The following is a 15182-nucleotide window of genomic DNA, read 5'->3' on the forward strand; positions in this document are numbered from 1 at the left end:
AATGTAACTGGATCAGAAAAGAGTCTAATCTGCCTCATGGCCCCAGTGTATGGGTGCCCGAGTACCTCCTAGGAAACAAGTGATGGCAATCTCTCCCCTCACTGGGTGGAGGGTGCTCAGGTCCCCGCAGGGCTGGGCTCGGGCAGCTGTATCCTCATACGCAGCAGTGGGTAATCTTGTTAATTCAGTCGGATGCATGTTTTTCCCACTTCTGTTCCAGGGTTTATTGTTGGCTGGTGTAAGCTGGGCAGGCTGACTAGACATGGGCTTCTACGGATCTATTCTAACTGAATTTTGCTCGCTTTTGCCAATGGTCACGTTTCTGCCCGTCCTGGGACCTGATTCAATTTCTGCTGCAGTGAATGAATGAATGAAATCCCCTCTCAGAACCTACCTACTCGAGCTGTTTCTGAGATGGGCTTCAAAGGATTCAGCAAAATTATATTGTACCTAGAGGATAAATTATAGCTTGTCCTTCATATAGGGGATCATTGCCCATAGGAAAATGGTTCACTCAGAGCCTTTTAACTAAAATTCACCTGTAATACAAATAATATTTTTTAAAACGAAGTAGCAAAAAAAGGAAGTAATAACAGTAACAGTAATGACAGAAATAAACCTTGCAAGTCATTTATATGTCATGTTCTCCACTTCACTACATTAATTTTATTGCAGTCTAGCACCATTCAGTGGTATTAACCTGGCATGAAATTAGATACCCCATGGAACAATCTCACAAAATAATTCTGTATGCAATTTTAATATTAATATTTTGGGTGGTATATAAATGTATGGATATACTGATTTTACCATTTGAAGCTTCCATTTCCATAATCAAAATGACATCTAGATTCCTCTGTGGGCAGTTCATGAGCTGTAGACGATTTGTATTGTATAATTTGGTGCTGCCATTGGAAAATTGGTGTTCATAAAGTACATTGAGCATAGAGATATGAAATTGCTAGCATAGGAACCCAATAGTTTCCAGTAAGCTGAGGAATCATGGGAAAGGTTCAGAAAATCTCATGTTTCCATGTATGAGTTATATTAGGTTTCCATAATTAATAAAATGTGTAGTACTGGTGGTATTCTTCGTGATGAGTTCTGGTTTAAAATAACAATCTCTGTTTTGCTTCTCAGTTTGCTAATTCTGCCTCCATATGTTAACTGCTTCTTTTTTCTTCTTCTTCTTTATTTCAAGGAAATATTTTAAATATGGCAGAAACTAAAACCTTCCAGCTTGAAGCAGCCTGCGCTCTCACCTTTTTCTTTGTCCTAATCTGTTGGGTTGATGCAGCTTCCTTCCAGCAGCATCAGCTGCTTCAGAAAGACCCAGACTATGTAATGAAAAACTTACAACGATTCCCAAATCCTGATATGATCAAAGCTTTGGAATACATAGAAGATCTTCGGAAGCAAACAAACAATGGAGAAAGCAGCCCTGATTACAACTCTTATCAAAGTGTCCCGTATCTCCTGCAGCAGAAAGCAAGCAAAGATCAGGTTCACCTACCAGAGAATGTAAGGGATTCTTTGACTGAAGATGAGTCCCAATGGGTTAAGGTCATGTTGGAAGCCTTGCGGCAAGCTGAGAAAGAGTCAAAAGTTGGCCCAAAGGAGAATAAACCTTATGGTCTGAGTTCAGATAACAACTTTCCAGCTGGAGTAACTGATGATTATGAGGCTTACAAGTGGCCTGAGAGGTGGCAAAAATATCTCAAAATGCCACTTGGGCACTATGAAGACAGTTCACGAGACAGTCCTTTCAAGCGCACTAATGAAATAGTGGAAGAGCAATACACACCCCAAAGCCTCGCTACCTTGGAGTCTGTGTTTCAGGAGTTGGGGAAGATGGCAGGACCCAGTAACCACAAGAAAGAAAGGCTGGATGAGGACCAGAAATTGTATACAGATGATGAAGATGATGTATATAAAGTGAATAACATTGCCTATGAAGATGTGGTCGGAGGAGAAGATTGGAATCCCATAGAGGAAAAAGTGGAAAGTCAAACCCAGGAAGAGATAAAAGACAGCAAAGAGGAAATTGATAAACATGAAGAGGAGATTGATGATGAAATGAAAAGATCGGGAAAACTCAGCTTCCTTGAGGATGAAATAAGAAGAGACAATAAAGACCAAATGTCAGAGGACGTTTCAAAGCTAATGAATCTTTACCTGAAGAGGCTGATGGGTGGTGCTGCAAATAGGAAACTAAGGACTGGAGAACTTGAGGAAAAAAGAGCACTGTCATTTTTGGATAAGCAACTTGACCCTCAGTCTATAGCTCAGCTGATAGAAATCTCAAGGAATTTACAAATTCCTCCTGAGGATTTAATAGACATGTTGAAAGCTGGAGAAAAAAAGCAGCTTCAGAGTGAAAGGTTGGAAGCTGAGCAGGAAGCAGAATTCCCAGAAGACCTCGATGAGATCGCTGAAACTAATCTAGGACAGAGCGATATATTTAAAAATAATGTAAACTCTAAAAACGGGTACATGAAGCAGCCTCTTAATGCTATTCCAGAAAATCTACCTGAAGACCTCAATATTGAAGATATTGTCAGTCTTCTGGGAACTGACAATTTAGCTAATCAGAATCCCTCCTACTTACTAAATCGTCTTAATCAAGAAAATGATTTGCCAAGACTGTCTTACATTCCCAGAAGATTGAAAGGACACCCATTTCCTAAAGCTGCCTGGATGAACGATTTGGAAAGGCGACAAATGGAGTACGAGAAACTGAACGAGAAGGATGACGAGCTGGTCGATTACTTGGCAAAGGTGTTGGCAAAATATCCTGAAGTTATCAACACCAACCAGATGAAACGAGTCCCAGTTCCAGCTTCTGAAAGCGACTTGGAGGAAGATGACCGGCTGGAGCAGGCCATCAGGGAGCACCTAAGCCAGCTGGGACCACAGGAGGCCGCGAAGTTGGCTTCCCTCAGCAAAAGGCTTTCCATGGCTGGGGACACCGATGACACGCAAAACAGGCAGTATCTGGATGAGGATATGCTAGCAAAGGTGCTAGAGTACCTAAAACAGGAGAAATCAGAGCTCGAAAGAGATCACATCACTAAACGGGCAATGGAAAATATGTAATTGTTCCCCAAATACTATTTCTCTTCAATGTGTTGACTTCTATCCCAATTCAGTTGTGATTTTTCCCGCTCTCCCACTAAACAACCTCCGGTAGACTACTTACCATTGAACAGTCTGCATATCTTTCTCAGAGCTGTTATATTGTTTATTGATATACTTATATATGTTATAAATTATGGGGCAAACAACAAATTGCTTCGAGTGTTTTAAGAAACAATTTAATGAAATCAAGTGAAACTATAATATGTAAACAAATGACCTTTGCATTGTTAATAAAACATGATAAATGAAGAGTGACAATTATAATTTGAAATTTTTAAGATTAATTTCATTATTTTGTTACTGTCTGTAGTGTTTTTTGTGGAGTACTGAATAAAAAAATAAAGCATTATATATATAGTTTTATTTAAAAGGCTTTTTCTATTCAGTGTTTTATTGTTGATGAATAAATTATTTCTGGACAAGAGACTGTGTTTCTTTGTGGCAATTGATAAAGTCATAGTAATTTGAAACAGAAACACATCTGTTCTACAGACAATTCTTCCGAAGTCTCTTCTTTTACTGTAGAATAAGTTGGTAGCTTATACTTGTGGTTTTTCTGGGCTGTAAGAATATTGACTGGCATTATCTTTAAGGCTGGTGTGTACCTGCAGAGCTTGCTGAAGTCAACCAGGGCAGTAGCTCCACTACCTTTTTTGAAAATTGCCCACCGCCTCCCTCCTTCGTCTTCCCCCCGTAATTAATGGTTCCGTATCTCTTGGCAGTGGGAGGAAGATAAACAATCTGTCCAGCTAAGGCAGACTCTGCGGGGAAGCACTGAAAAACTGAACCTTTGTATGTGAGTAGCAGCAGCTCTGGGAAGCTCTGATGAAGTAGACGAGAAGCAGGTGGGTTCCTTGCCATCTGTCATGATGGCTACCATGAAGAAAGAGACAGGCTCCAAGGCAAAACAAGCAGAGAACTCTCCCTGTAGGTACCACTGCTTTTTTGTCTAATAAAAATATTATTTCCCATTTCATGAAATGGCCGTTACATATATATATACATGTACACAGAACCTTTTGTGCCCTACATTGCACCATCACTTGAAAAGTCTCTTGAGCTGCTGTTAAGACCTGCAGTGGATGTTCTGGAAAAGCTACGGCTCTTTTAGAGAACAAAATGTGCTTGTGTAACTCTGTGAGTCAGACGTGGTTGTCACTAGGACAGCTCAGGCAGAAGCATTTCCAGGATTAGAGTTTAAAAGTGGTTTTCCCTGTGGTATTCTTCAGCAGCTCATCTCTGCTAAGTGGGGTGGGGATGATTTTTGGCGAGGCAATGTCTAATAAAGCAAAGTACGAAGGCTGCAGAAATAATACTTCTTCAGTGTCACCATTACCCTGAGCAATCACAGAGGAGGGGAGTTCAGGCAGAGCTCTTGCTTCGGGCCACAGCAAAAGCCTTCAGTTTCCTGTTATTTGCATGAGTCAAAACATAAAACATGGAATTGAAAAAACATCAGAGTTAAATTCTCTTCTGTACTCTAAAGAAGGACAAACCTGTTGTCATTTGTGATGCCACTGGGAGCTTGGAATCACTGTATTTTATTAATAAAAATAATTGTGCTTTAAAAGAATAATATCACCTTGATTCCTAATACTATTATTCTCTTTGATCCTGATACTGCTCCTGCAATCCTCACAGTCTAGAAAATTTTCTTCTGCTTAAATCAGTAACATATAATACTTAAATAGATAATACATTAAACTGGGAAACAGTAATAAAAACAAGAGTACTGAGAATTAAATGAATATTTGCTGTTTTCAGTGAGCAAGTTTCAGAGTTTTATATTTGCCTTCCAAGGTCATATTTTAACAGGAGACTTTATATACTGCCCTTATTCACACACACAATACCAGCGCCTACCTCAGTAGCCAGCTCGCTAGACATTTTGGTTTTACCAGGGCTGTAGTTAAATGCCTTTCTTTTAAATTTTTCTTATGGGAAAACATAATTAACTCACATAATTTAACAAGGCCGTGTGTCCATGTCCTGCAGGGGAGAGATGCTGGGAAGGGCTCCAGCCCCTGGTGTCACCGTGTTGGCTGTGCATGCCTCTGGGTATCCTGGTTGTATCAAGGGCTTCTCCCCACCACTTCAGGTCTTTCCTTCATGCATCAGGTGAGGCGTGGTTTGTTTATCACTGCAGAACATCTCTCCCAGAAGACATGAGTTTTTGGAAAGGCTGGTTGCACAGACTCTGCTGCCTGCTGTCCCGTGGCTGAGCTCAGCGAGGGACTGAGGGCTACGTGATGTTGGACCATGCAGAAGGACTTGTGCTCCTGCAGCCTCCCAGGCACGAGGATTTTGGCTCCTGGACATGGTCGCAACCTGTGTGCTGCAGCCAGAGGTTGTATGGGGCCTTGGGCACTCACAGCTTCCACGGTGGTGGCCACAAACACACTGTTCAACACACTTAAACACCGTCATGATACCAAGACCAAATAATTAAAAATCTTTAGCAGGGCACAGGTAAAGCTCAGTGAAGACAACAGTAATCTTTTTTTTCCTTTAGCTGCTTTTCTTTCCTTCAATGATGACATACAATGGTGCTTTAAAAAGGAGCTTTTCCATTCCCTCCCAGCAGCTGCTGAGCCACAGGCTGGGAGGAGCATCCCCCTTGCCCCTGCGATGCAGGGCTGAGCAACACGTTGCTATGGCAGCTGGGAGGCAGCCGTTCAGAATCCCAGCAGCTCATCCCAGCGCCGAGGAAACAAAGATGAACATGCTTTGAAGTTCCAACCTTCGCTTCTGCTTCATCCTAAAATTGTGCTTGGATGGCCTCTGCCACAACCCAGCCAGCCCCACGCTGTGAGCAGGCTCAGTGCTCCTCTTTCCCTTGGGCTGATACATGGGGCACTGCAGCCTCCTCAATGCCCCAGAAGGTCCCCAGACCTGAGAGCCTTCCAAAGGGACTTGGCTCAGAGGGTATTCAATATTTCTTTCAAGTGGAAAACAAAACCATCAGCCTGTAGACTTTACGGCTTGAGGAGTTTGATTTTTTTTGAAAGTTAATGTAAGAGGCTGACTGGGTGAAAAGATGAAGTTTTACAACATATATTAATTTAACATGGTACTAATGTTCCTACCTCTTTAGTTGATCTCATTTTTTTTAAAATAATGATTCTGCCAATGGGACAGAGGTTCACAGGTCCCTGTTTCAACCATTGTTCCTTGAATATGCTACCGGGCAATAATATACCTAATGTACAAGGTGTGTGGAGAGCCTAGAAAAGACGCCACACAAAAGAAACACGTTCAAGCATGACTGGTGGTAGGTTTGAGTTCCTTAGTTTCATCCTACCACAGCCTGTAGCACTCCTTTCCCCTGGGCTACCTGGGCTCCCGAGCTGACCAAAGCCCCAGGGAGCTGTTTGGCATAAACGCTGCCTCCAGGATCTTATTCAAGGAGAGCTCAGTGAAAATTTTGGATACAAGAATGTTTTCAGATCTAAAGAAACAGAGATACAAACCTATGCGTGGGAGGGAAGGTTCTTTCAGAGACTGTGTACAAGAAGAAAATAAGCTTTGGAAAATCCAAACCTTGGTATGAGTAAATACATCACTTCTTAGAAGACCATCTCACACATGAGGTGTGCAAGCCATATTGTTTGTGATTCATCTTCATAAACAAGAAAAGAGATGTTGAGCTTGAAATAACAGAACAGTACACTGTGTAACAGAACTATGTGGAAGTTTCAAGCTGATTTCAAGCTAAAAGGTGACGTCAATATCCTTTCCTCTTCTAGCCACAGAAAATAGATAGCTAATCTCCCGGTGAAGTACTTTATTGCTAACAAATGAATCTCCAACTCCACTTTGAAATGAAATGAGCAGATATTAAATAGGCAGCACCCTCTTGGTAGCTATAGCTGTTTCTTGCTATGCAACCCAAGCTCCTGCAGAAGAGCAGGTAGTTATACCTGAATATGCAAGACAATGTTATCAAAATGTACATCATAACATGAGATCTGCTCCATTAAACCACTCCAGAGCGACCCCCTGCAGAGAGCCATGTAATGCTTAATTGCTCTTAATAGCCACAGCCGCTTCTGTATTCATCTGTCTGCGGTTTATGTTTTCCTTACGAGTGCAGTGGGACAAACAGTCATGTTAATAATGCACACAGAATACATAATCCATAACAAATACACTATCAAGCTTATTATTATAATTATATGCAAAATAAAGTGACCGCCCCGTAATTTTTACTCGGTCAAAGTAAGGGTTAGATTTTTAATTCCTCTTTTGTGCTACGATTTGACAGCATCCCAGATGCAGCTGGGTTGTACTCTTTGTTTATCAGTGGCTTTTTTCCAGCAAAGAAAAATGTTTCTGCTCACATCTTCCTCTTAAAATCCACAGTAAACATCATTGTGTCCTCATATTTCAGGTCTTCCCCAACAAGCAGATTGAATAGAAATTCTGCATTTGGTCTGAATATAACAAGCTGCTGAACACCTTCCTCAAGACCTGAGGAGCTCTTTGAACACATACCAGAATTCACTGCGTGGGTATCCACAAGAGTTAATACCTTTTCAGTTTAGCCTTAATTCACATGGTACTGCAAAGTGTTTTGTTTACATCTGTATCTTGATGGCTCCATTATTTTGTCAGCTGGGGCTCTTAAATGAGAACATTTGTTGATTCAAAAAGCAATGTAACCACATTACTTCATCTGAAGAAACTAGACTGCTGCAATTATTTTTTTCTAAAAGGGTATTTCCACGTTGCAGTGGAAGTGTTTTGAGTCACATATAATATGACAGTCATTAGTATTTCTCAAAGCCCTTGACAAGATACCTTGTTCTGCAGGCAAAGCAACGTGAGCCATCTATGATTTTCTTAACACAGCAAAGGGCAAGCCAAGGCTGGAACCTGGGCATCCTGAGCTGTGCTTTGCTTTACAGCTTTATTCTGCCCCTCTTGCTCTTGCTACCTAACGAGAAGATTCATGACTCAAACCTGCTTTTCCAGGTAAACCATAACCAGACCAGTCTTCCATCACTTAGATCGAACTTAGTATGGTGGGAGCGGAGGACTTCTGCGGACAAGAGTCATGTGCAGTGAAGATGCATGTGGGAACTGCATTCCCTGGAGCATCCCTTGCCTCCCCCAAAGGTGCACAACACTGGTCAGTGGCTAATTACTGCACGATGCATAAATCTGTACAGATGCAGCTGGATGGCAGCTGCACTTTGCATTTGTTCTGCCACCCAAGTGCCTCCAGAGAGGTTTATCCGAGCTGCAAGGAACTCCAGAGAGCAGCAGGTGCACAAAGTGGAAAGGAGAAGGCCTGAATCAGAGGTGATTATCTGAAGAGCCACATTATTCCTGACTTTTGGATCATTCAAAAACATTTGAGATCGTTAATAATTCATTTGCAGATGTTGCAGAGCTCTAAATGTGGCTGATTAAATGTGTTTGACGTTTCTCTTGAGAGAGGCTGTTATTCCAGGAAACCACTCAGTATCTGCAAATGTCTTGGAATTAGCGTACTCAAAATTACAGGTTCACTTACAATGTTTTCCCCTTGTAAAGAACGAAAAGCAACCTCTGATTCCAGATGTAATGTACACTGGTGAATAACTATAATAGAATTATTTTAATTTTGCCACAGCCATTCAGGAGATATGCTCTGTAGTGACTAGCGGTCCAACGCAGAGGGCTCTGCCTGCCTCTGCTAAGACAAAAACCAGCAGACAGTGAGCCATGCTGGTCCTACACGCTTGGGGGATGAGAGCTAGGAAATGGTTGTTTGGCAGCTCCCCAGCTCCGATGATTGCTGCTCCGTGATATGTTTCCGAAAAACCTTCCTGGCATCTGCCTAAAAATAGAGCTCCTGGCTTTATCCTGGCAGAAGATCCAGCCTCTCGTGGGGCTCGGCGGGAGTGCCATAAAGCAGCCAAGTTCTTGGGGTCGGATGGGCAGGATCCAGGACAGGCTCTAAAAGAAATAATGAGTTTTAAACTGCCTATGTGGCTCCCTGATTATGTCACCAAATCTGAATCCACTGGATTTGTTTGGCTCCATGCTTAAATTCAAGTAAATCTCTTCTGGCGCAGCTGTGGAGTGCATTTTGTACCACTCCATTTAAATGCCTAAATGAGAACTAAGCATTTATCCAAATTTGAGCATATATTTTTCAAGTGAGTGACCCACATCGGGGCAATTCTCCTACTGCTCTGCTTACTGCAGTCACCACCACTGGGGCATCTCATCTACCGGAGCCGGTGGGATCCACCCCTGCCAGAACTTTGCTGAGGGTTACCTCGGTAATTCCTTTTTGCATTATTTTCTTTTTGCCCTAGCCTGATGCAAACACACAGAAGAGGAGGCATATTGTGCCTGTCAAGATCTCCAGGTGAAATACACAGTCGTTATTTATTGTCTATCAAAACTCTTTCCAAATCCATACTTCCTTTAAGAAGATCTTTCTTCCAGCTCAAATTTTAGATTCCATTTAGATTCACATTGTAAAATTGTTGCTTCTAAATGCAAAAAGAAACCTCCCATCTTCATTTTTCTCTCTCCTCTTTGACCTAAAAAAAGGTGTCAGACTGCTTGGATGAGATGCAACATATAATTTCTGCAAGGAACACATTTTCTACCATGGCTATGTGTTTTGCCACCTGCTAATAAATGTCATAGCAGAGCAACAAACCACTTAGACACCACCAGTACTTGTACTCCTGTATTAAGTGTGTAAGAGCCAGGCCAGGAACACTATGTACAGACACAGAAAAGATAAAAATAAAGATAAATCATTAAAGGGGATAAACCAAACATCGTGCTTGTCACTCATGTGGCATAACAAGGGGAGATGTGTAAATCCCTGCAAGTAAATTTCGGGATACAAATGTAATCTGACAGGAAAACTGTTTTCCACAAGGTTAAATTTACTTAGATCCAACATACAATCGATTTTCTTCTTACAAATACGAGTGCAACAATGTAGAAGTTTTGTGCTAGTGACTAGCACTCTGAAGGAGACTAAGAAAAAAATAATGTGAAAATTTTATTCTGTATATGTCTGTAATTACTGTCATATTCCACCCATTAATTTAGAAATGTTGTTATTGTACAAAATCACAAGTCCTTTAGTTTCATCCATGGCCCTGGACTTTCCTTTCCTAGAGGCAATAGTCAGATTGATCTTTGTTTACACATATTTTTGGCTTTATAGTTTCTATTTGGAAAATGCCACCCCCCCCACACCCCCCCAGCCTCTCCTTACCAGCGTGCGTGGTCTGAAGCTGGTGCCACCACAGTCACACGAATCTTTAGGGACGACTGGGGCACAAAGCCCACTTTGATGCCACAAGGTTCTGTCTTCTGCACTTCTCAGCCTCCCTCTCCCAACAAAAGAGTTGTTTCACTCAGAGGATCTTTAACTGCTGGGAAAAGTTTATGGATATTTTTATTCTAGAAAAAAATTACTGTTGAACATGTCACAACTATGAACACTTTTAAAAAAATTAAAGGAAATTTATCAAGTCCTCAAACTTTATAATGTCTTTCTTACTCGTTAGAGACAGCACATTGTGATTTGCCCATCCTATGCAAGAGTTCGAAGCTACTGGTTGCTTCCCAATCTGGCAGTACCTTTTACATCAGTTTAATTTATATCTAACACAATGCAGGTGAGTCTAACAACGTCACCTAATTCCGTACTCTGTAGTGCTGTGTGTTTCTATGCCAGTAAATCTTGTGATACCCCACACAATGGGGCCATATTTAAGCTGAAGCTCATCCCCAGCCCAGAGCAGGTGCCAGGTGCAGGAATCAGAAGCCCAACCTCCACCATGGACACACCAACATTCCATGCCATCTTTGCAGCCCCATGTCCTGCCTAGTGTGGCACAAATCAGAGACATCACTGTAAATACATTGAGATACACTGACAAACCTATAGCTAAAACATATAATTTAATATCTAGTTAAAAAGCCACTTTGCATGGGAAGCCACAGAGCAAGTCTGATTTTCTTCTGCATTGTTTTGGCCATGAAGTTCCTTTAAGGTTAGCTCAACATGCCCTCTGTGGAGCTGATCGCTGCTTCACGCATAGGTGGCCACATCAGACTCCAGATCTCTTGGCTCCAAAGTAAGATGTTATTTATAGGTCCCCCTTAGCCCTCCCCACCTGCCTTCCAAACAGGCTGGAGTATCAACTCTGGAAATACAAAACTCCATTAAAGCGCAGAGAAGCACAGAGATGAGAACAGAGGGGATGTTAAGTAGTTTGGACATTAAAAATATGCTAAGATAAACTGTGGCAGGCAGACCGAGTCCCTGAAGAACAATATTTTGCCAGCAACCTTCCAAGAAAATTCTGAAGTACAGTCAACATAATCAATACTATGCTCAAACACCTTTTCCCATCCATCCAACCTAGAAGTAGACTGCCAGAAAATCAGATTAGCTTTATTTCAATAACCCTGCTAAAGGCAACATTTACATGTTTAACAATACTGGATGCTCACCGAAGTGCTCTCCAAAGCCAGGTGATGAATGAGGCTGGGGAGGTCTTCCATCCCCACCACTTGGCTACCACCACCTGCCACAGAGAAGAGGAATGGTCGCTGGCAGCCTGGCCATGCTGCAGGCCGATGGAGCTGTTGGGGAAACTGGACTGGAAGCTGCCTGCAGAGCAGCAGGAGCACTGCAGAGCCTGGTTCCTCTGGGCAACCTTAGGCTTCGGGGAGCCTGCTGTCTTTGAGCTGACACCTCAGTGGGTACTTTCTTGGCTAGCTCTTTGTTAATCAGGTTGTGTAATTTCCTTTTCTTCCATTTACCATCCTCCTGGCACAGCTCAGTGCATGCCTCAGTAAGCCTGGCTTAATCATCTTCATTATAAATGCTGAGTCTATTTCATTGCTGATAAAGTTCTCGCTGACCAGCTCCTACAGCTAAAATATCCTGAGTGGAAAAAAAAGTGGGACTTCACCTCTGGATTGTGGGTATTTTTAAAAATTAACAGCTGTGCTATAGCTCCTTTCCAAAGAGGCAGCCAAAAGCGGCAGCAGCAGACTATTTTATAAATATATAAAGGATGTGACCTTTTAAAAAGACATACTTTACATATCAAACTTTGAAGACAGTATAGGCTTCAGTTATCCTACACCAAGATTGTTGGAACATTTGCCTTTATCCTAAGGGAATGACTTTGCTTTGTAGCTCACCTTTTATAGTGCACACTTTTCTGCCTGTGCAATTCATTACCCAGTACTCCATCTCCTCAATAGTCCAATGCTGGTGTCCGTAGGAAATGAATTTTTTAATAGTCTTCTTGATGAACATGTGTTTTGTGGCACCTGAAAATAGATGTACTATATTTCTAGGTTAGATGCATATTTCACCTTTTGAGCTGTACATTTCAGTAGCTGTGGCTTCCTATGCGTCGAGATGGAAAAATAACTTAAACAGTCATTTGCCTGACAAGATATGATTATTTGTCCTCCTACATATCCTGTGAGTACAAAGTTGGATTTATAGCTTGCTCTTTTACTTTGTACCTTTCAAAAGCCAAGGAACAGGGAGCCCATTTCTTTATCAGTTCTTGGTGGGAGAGCACAGGAACTGTACTGTGTATACGGATATATATACACACACCCCTGATAGCAAAGGCCATTGGGGTATACAAAACAACAGATGCTTTAGTTAAGCTATTGCTACAGAAAGGGAAAAAAAAAAGAAGATGGAAAGTGAGCAAGCAAGCCCCGGCTTGAAATTCATAGGTCAGGAATGAGGCATGGGGGGACCTGTTCTGCCACATCTGACTTGGACAGTAAGAGATGGGTCTTCAGCTTGGCTCTCTCACAAGGGTGGCATCAGCCCTGGCTAATCAGCGCTTCTGCTGGTTATGCAGGTTTCTGGTAAAAGAAACTAAAGCCAGGGATGCTATTCTCCTAAAAATATTACTACCTTTGGCACTGCAAAATAATTTGGCTGCCTAAAACCAAGCATGTACATTTAAACAGTTCATCTTTCAAAGTTGCTGTGCCTTGGCAAACCTAAGAAAATGTTGAAACCGTTAGGCTTTGCTTTTCCATATAAAGAGACACGCTGTGTGCTGGGCTGTGTACTGTACAGAGCTTACTGCAGCTCTGCTGACTTCACTGAGCACAGAGGGTTTGGCCATCTTGACAAATAGTTACAAGAGGCACTGCCAGCCCTTGGGCAAAGGTGGGCAAAGCTCTCCCTGCCCTTCCCTGCCACAGGTCACTGCCTTTGGGCTGGCTCAGAAAATTTTCTTTCTTCATCAGCCTGATTAGGTTCGTGATTACCCAAGTCTGGGGAAAACAGAAGGCTGGGGCCATTTAAGGACAGATTTGTTTATAGCCCGTTCATGTTACATTTTCTCCAGTGCTTGTACGAATCAAAACGTAAACAAAGTCTCTCCAATCGAAAAAAAAACACAAACCCTTCATTTCACACAACACAAATTTTTATATAGATCTTGAAGCTGTTTTTAAAGCTCTTTTTCTTCTATAAAAATTAAGTGCAAGCTGAAGATAGAACCATCTATGAAATGAACTATACTCTCTTCTGAAAATTCCCTTCCTGTTTAGCTTCTGTTTTTTTTTTTTTTTCCTTTTCAGGAATCTGCAGACTGCTTTACTCAAATGAGACTTTCATTTTCCAGGAAAAATAATGTCTTGTTTCCAGAAAAAAAAAAAGGAAAAAAAAAGATCACCCACCTCTTTTAACCTGGGAAATGAAAAATAGTATCTTCTTTCCAGGTGTTTTTGTGGCTGACAGCATCTATAACAGGCTTTGTATGTTCTTTCTTGCAAGAGCATTATTGAAGAACTAAATATCATACAAACACATCAAGACAGCACTACAGCCCACTGCAAAATATTCTACATAAAAAATAAAGCATCCTCCCCTCCAGGAAAGTACTGTGATTCCAGAAAAGTCTGACATGGATTGTTAATGATTACAGCATATAGCAGCCATAGTTCTGTTCCCCAGAACAAGCCAGTTTGCTTTCTTCCCCAACAATTTGAAATTCAATATAATTTTCAATTTTGCAGTGCTGGGAGAGAAGTTCAGATTACTTTTAAAGTTCATTTCAAAAACACAGCTCAATTTAGCAAGTAATTTGCAGAGACCACCCCTCCGATTTCAGGATGTTTTTCTGCTCATTGCAGAAAGCACAAAGAGAAGAGGAAGGCAGACAGTGGCGTTAGCGACCCCACGCAATCAGCTCTAACACAAAATGTGACTGTAAGTAGATGTGTTGAAGTGTTGAGATGCCAGTTAGCTACTTCAATACCAATTATTCCTTTTATTTATTGGGTGGTTCTTCCTTAGACCTGAAATAGCTGTAGCTGTGATGCTAGCACCAAGTCATGAGATAAATGAATCACAGAGCCAGCTCACTGCGGCTGCAAAGGCTGTTCTGCTCTGGAGTCTAACCTGACACTACAGCACTCGCAGGAGATCTTTGTGTGTGCGCACGGATCCCTCAGATGCAGCATTTCCCAAGGGAATTTTTGGTGAAGCATCTCCTGTGTGCTTGCAGGGCCAGAGGCCAGGAGGGGTGGCTAGAGCTTTGGGTCCACCAAAGGGGTACGCATCCCTCCCCGCCTCTGCTCTTCCTGGTGAGCCCCATAGGGCCCTTCCAGTGAGTTCACCCCTTCCCAGGCACTTTAGCATCTCCTCCAAGCCCGGAGGTGAATCCCATCTCAGCTGGGCAGGCAACACACCAGTTTGGTGGGGCAAATGCCAAGTGTACCAATGAACGTCACCAGAGGGACCCTGATCTGTGGTGTTTATCCAACTGTTCCTGCTCTATCAGACTGGCTCAGTCACTGGTGCCTATGTTCCTGGCACACCTTTAGAAAGCCAAGCCTGTAACTTGGTAAACAAGAGCCACCAAAGAGGAAACAGCCTCTGTTACCTGTAAAGAGAGACAGCTGGAGGCTTTCCAGGAAAATCTGGAGGTATTTGCTCTCTGTTGTTTTCTTTGTGACACCTGAGCTGGAAACAAACCCACAGGGTCGGCTTCCTGCACCACCACACGAGCTTTCCCGGCCAT

The 15182-nt window shown here is 42.2% G+C and overlaps 1 protein-coding gene and 1 long non-coding RNA gene across 2 annotated transcripts; one reads left to right on the forward strand and one right to left on the reverse strand.

Moving 5' to 3' along the window:
* Positions 1-1182: 1182 nt before the first annotated feature.
* SCG2 (secretogranin II) lies at positions 1183-3562 on the forward strand. The gene has a single exon (XM_014960661.1). It carries the CDS (start codon positions 1216-1218, stop codon positions 3094-3096), a length of 1881 nt encoding a protein of 626 aa, XP_014816147.1. The 5' UTR covers positions 1183-1215; the 3' UTR covers positions 3097-3562.
* An 848-nt stretch (positions 3563-4410) lies between these two features.
* On the reverse strand, positions 4411-14738 carry LOC106899030. The gene is made up of 6 exons (XR_001414013.1): positions 13837-14738; positions 12319-12450; positions 11620-11693; positions 10373-10529; positions 5099-9081; positions 4411-4546 (listed from the first exon to the last, which is right to left on the reverse strand). It is a non-coding gene; the product is annotated as an uncharacterized LOC106899030 (long non-coding RNA).
* Between the last annotated feature and the right edge of the window lie 444 nt (positions 14739-15182).

This window comes from Calidris pugnax, unplaced genomic scaffold, assembly GCF_001431845.1.
Source record: "Calidris pugnax isolate Ruff unplaced genomic scaffold, ASM143184v1 scaffold398, whole genome shotgun sequence".
Lineage (NCBI taxonomy): Eukaryota > Metazoa > Chordata > Aves > Charadriiformes > Scolopacidae > Calidris > Calidris pugnax.

Bases quoted from the DNA above. Each gene is read 5' to 3' on its own strand.
- SCG2 (XM_014960661.1), top strand. From the start codon at position 1,216: ATGGCAGAAACTAAAACCTTCCAGCTTGAAGCAGCCTGCGCTCTCACC.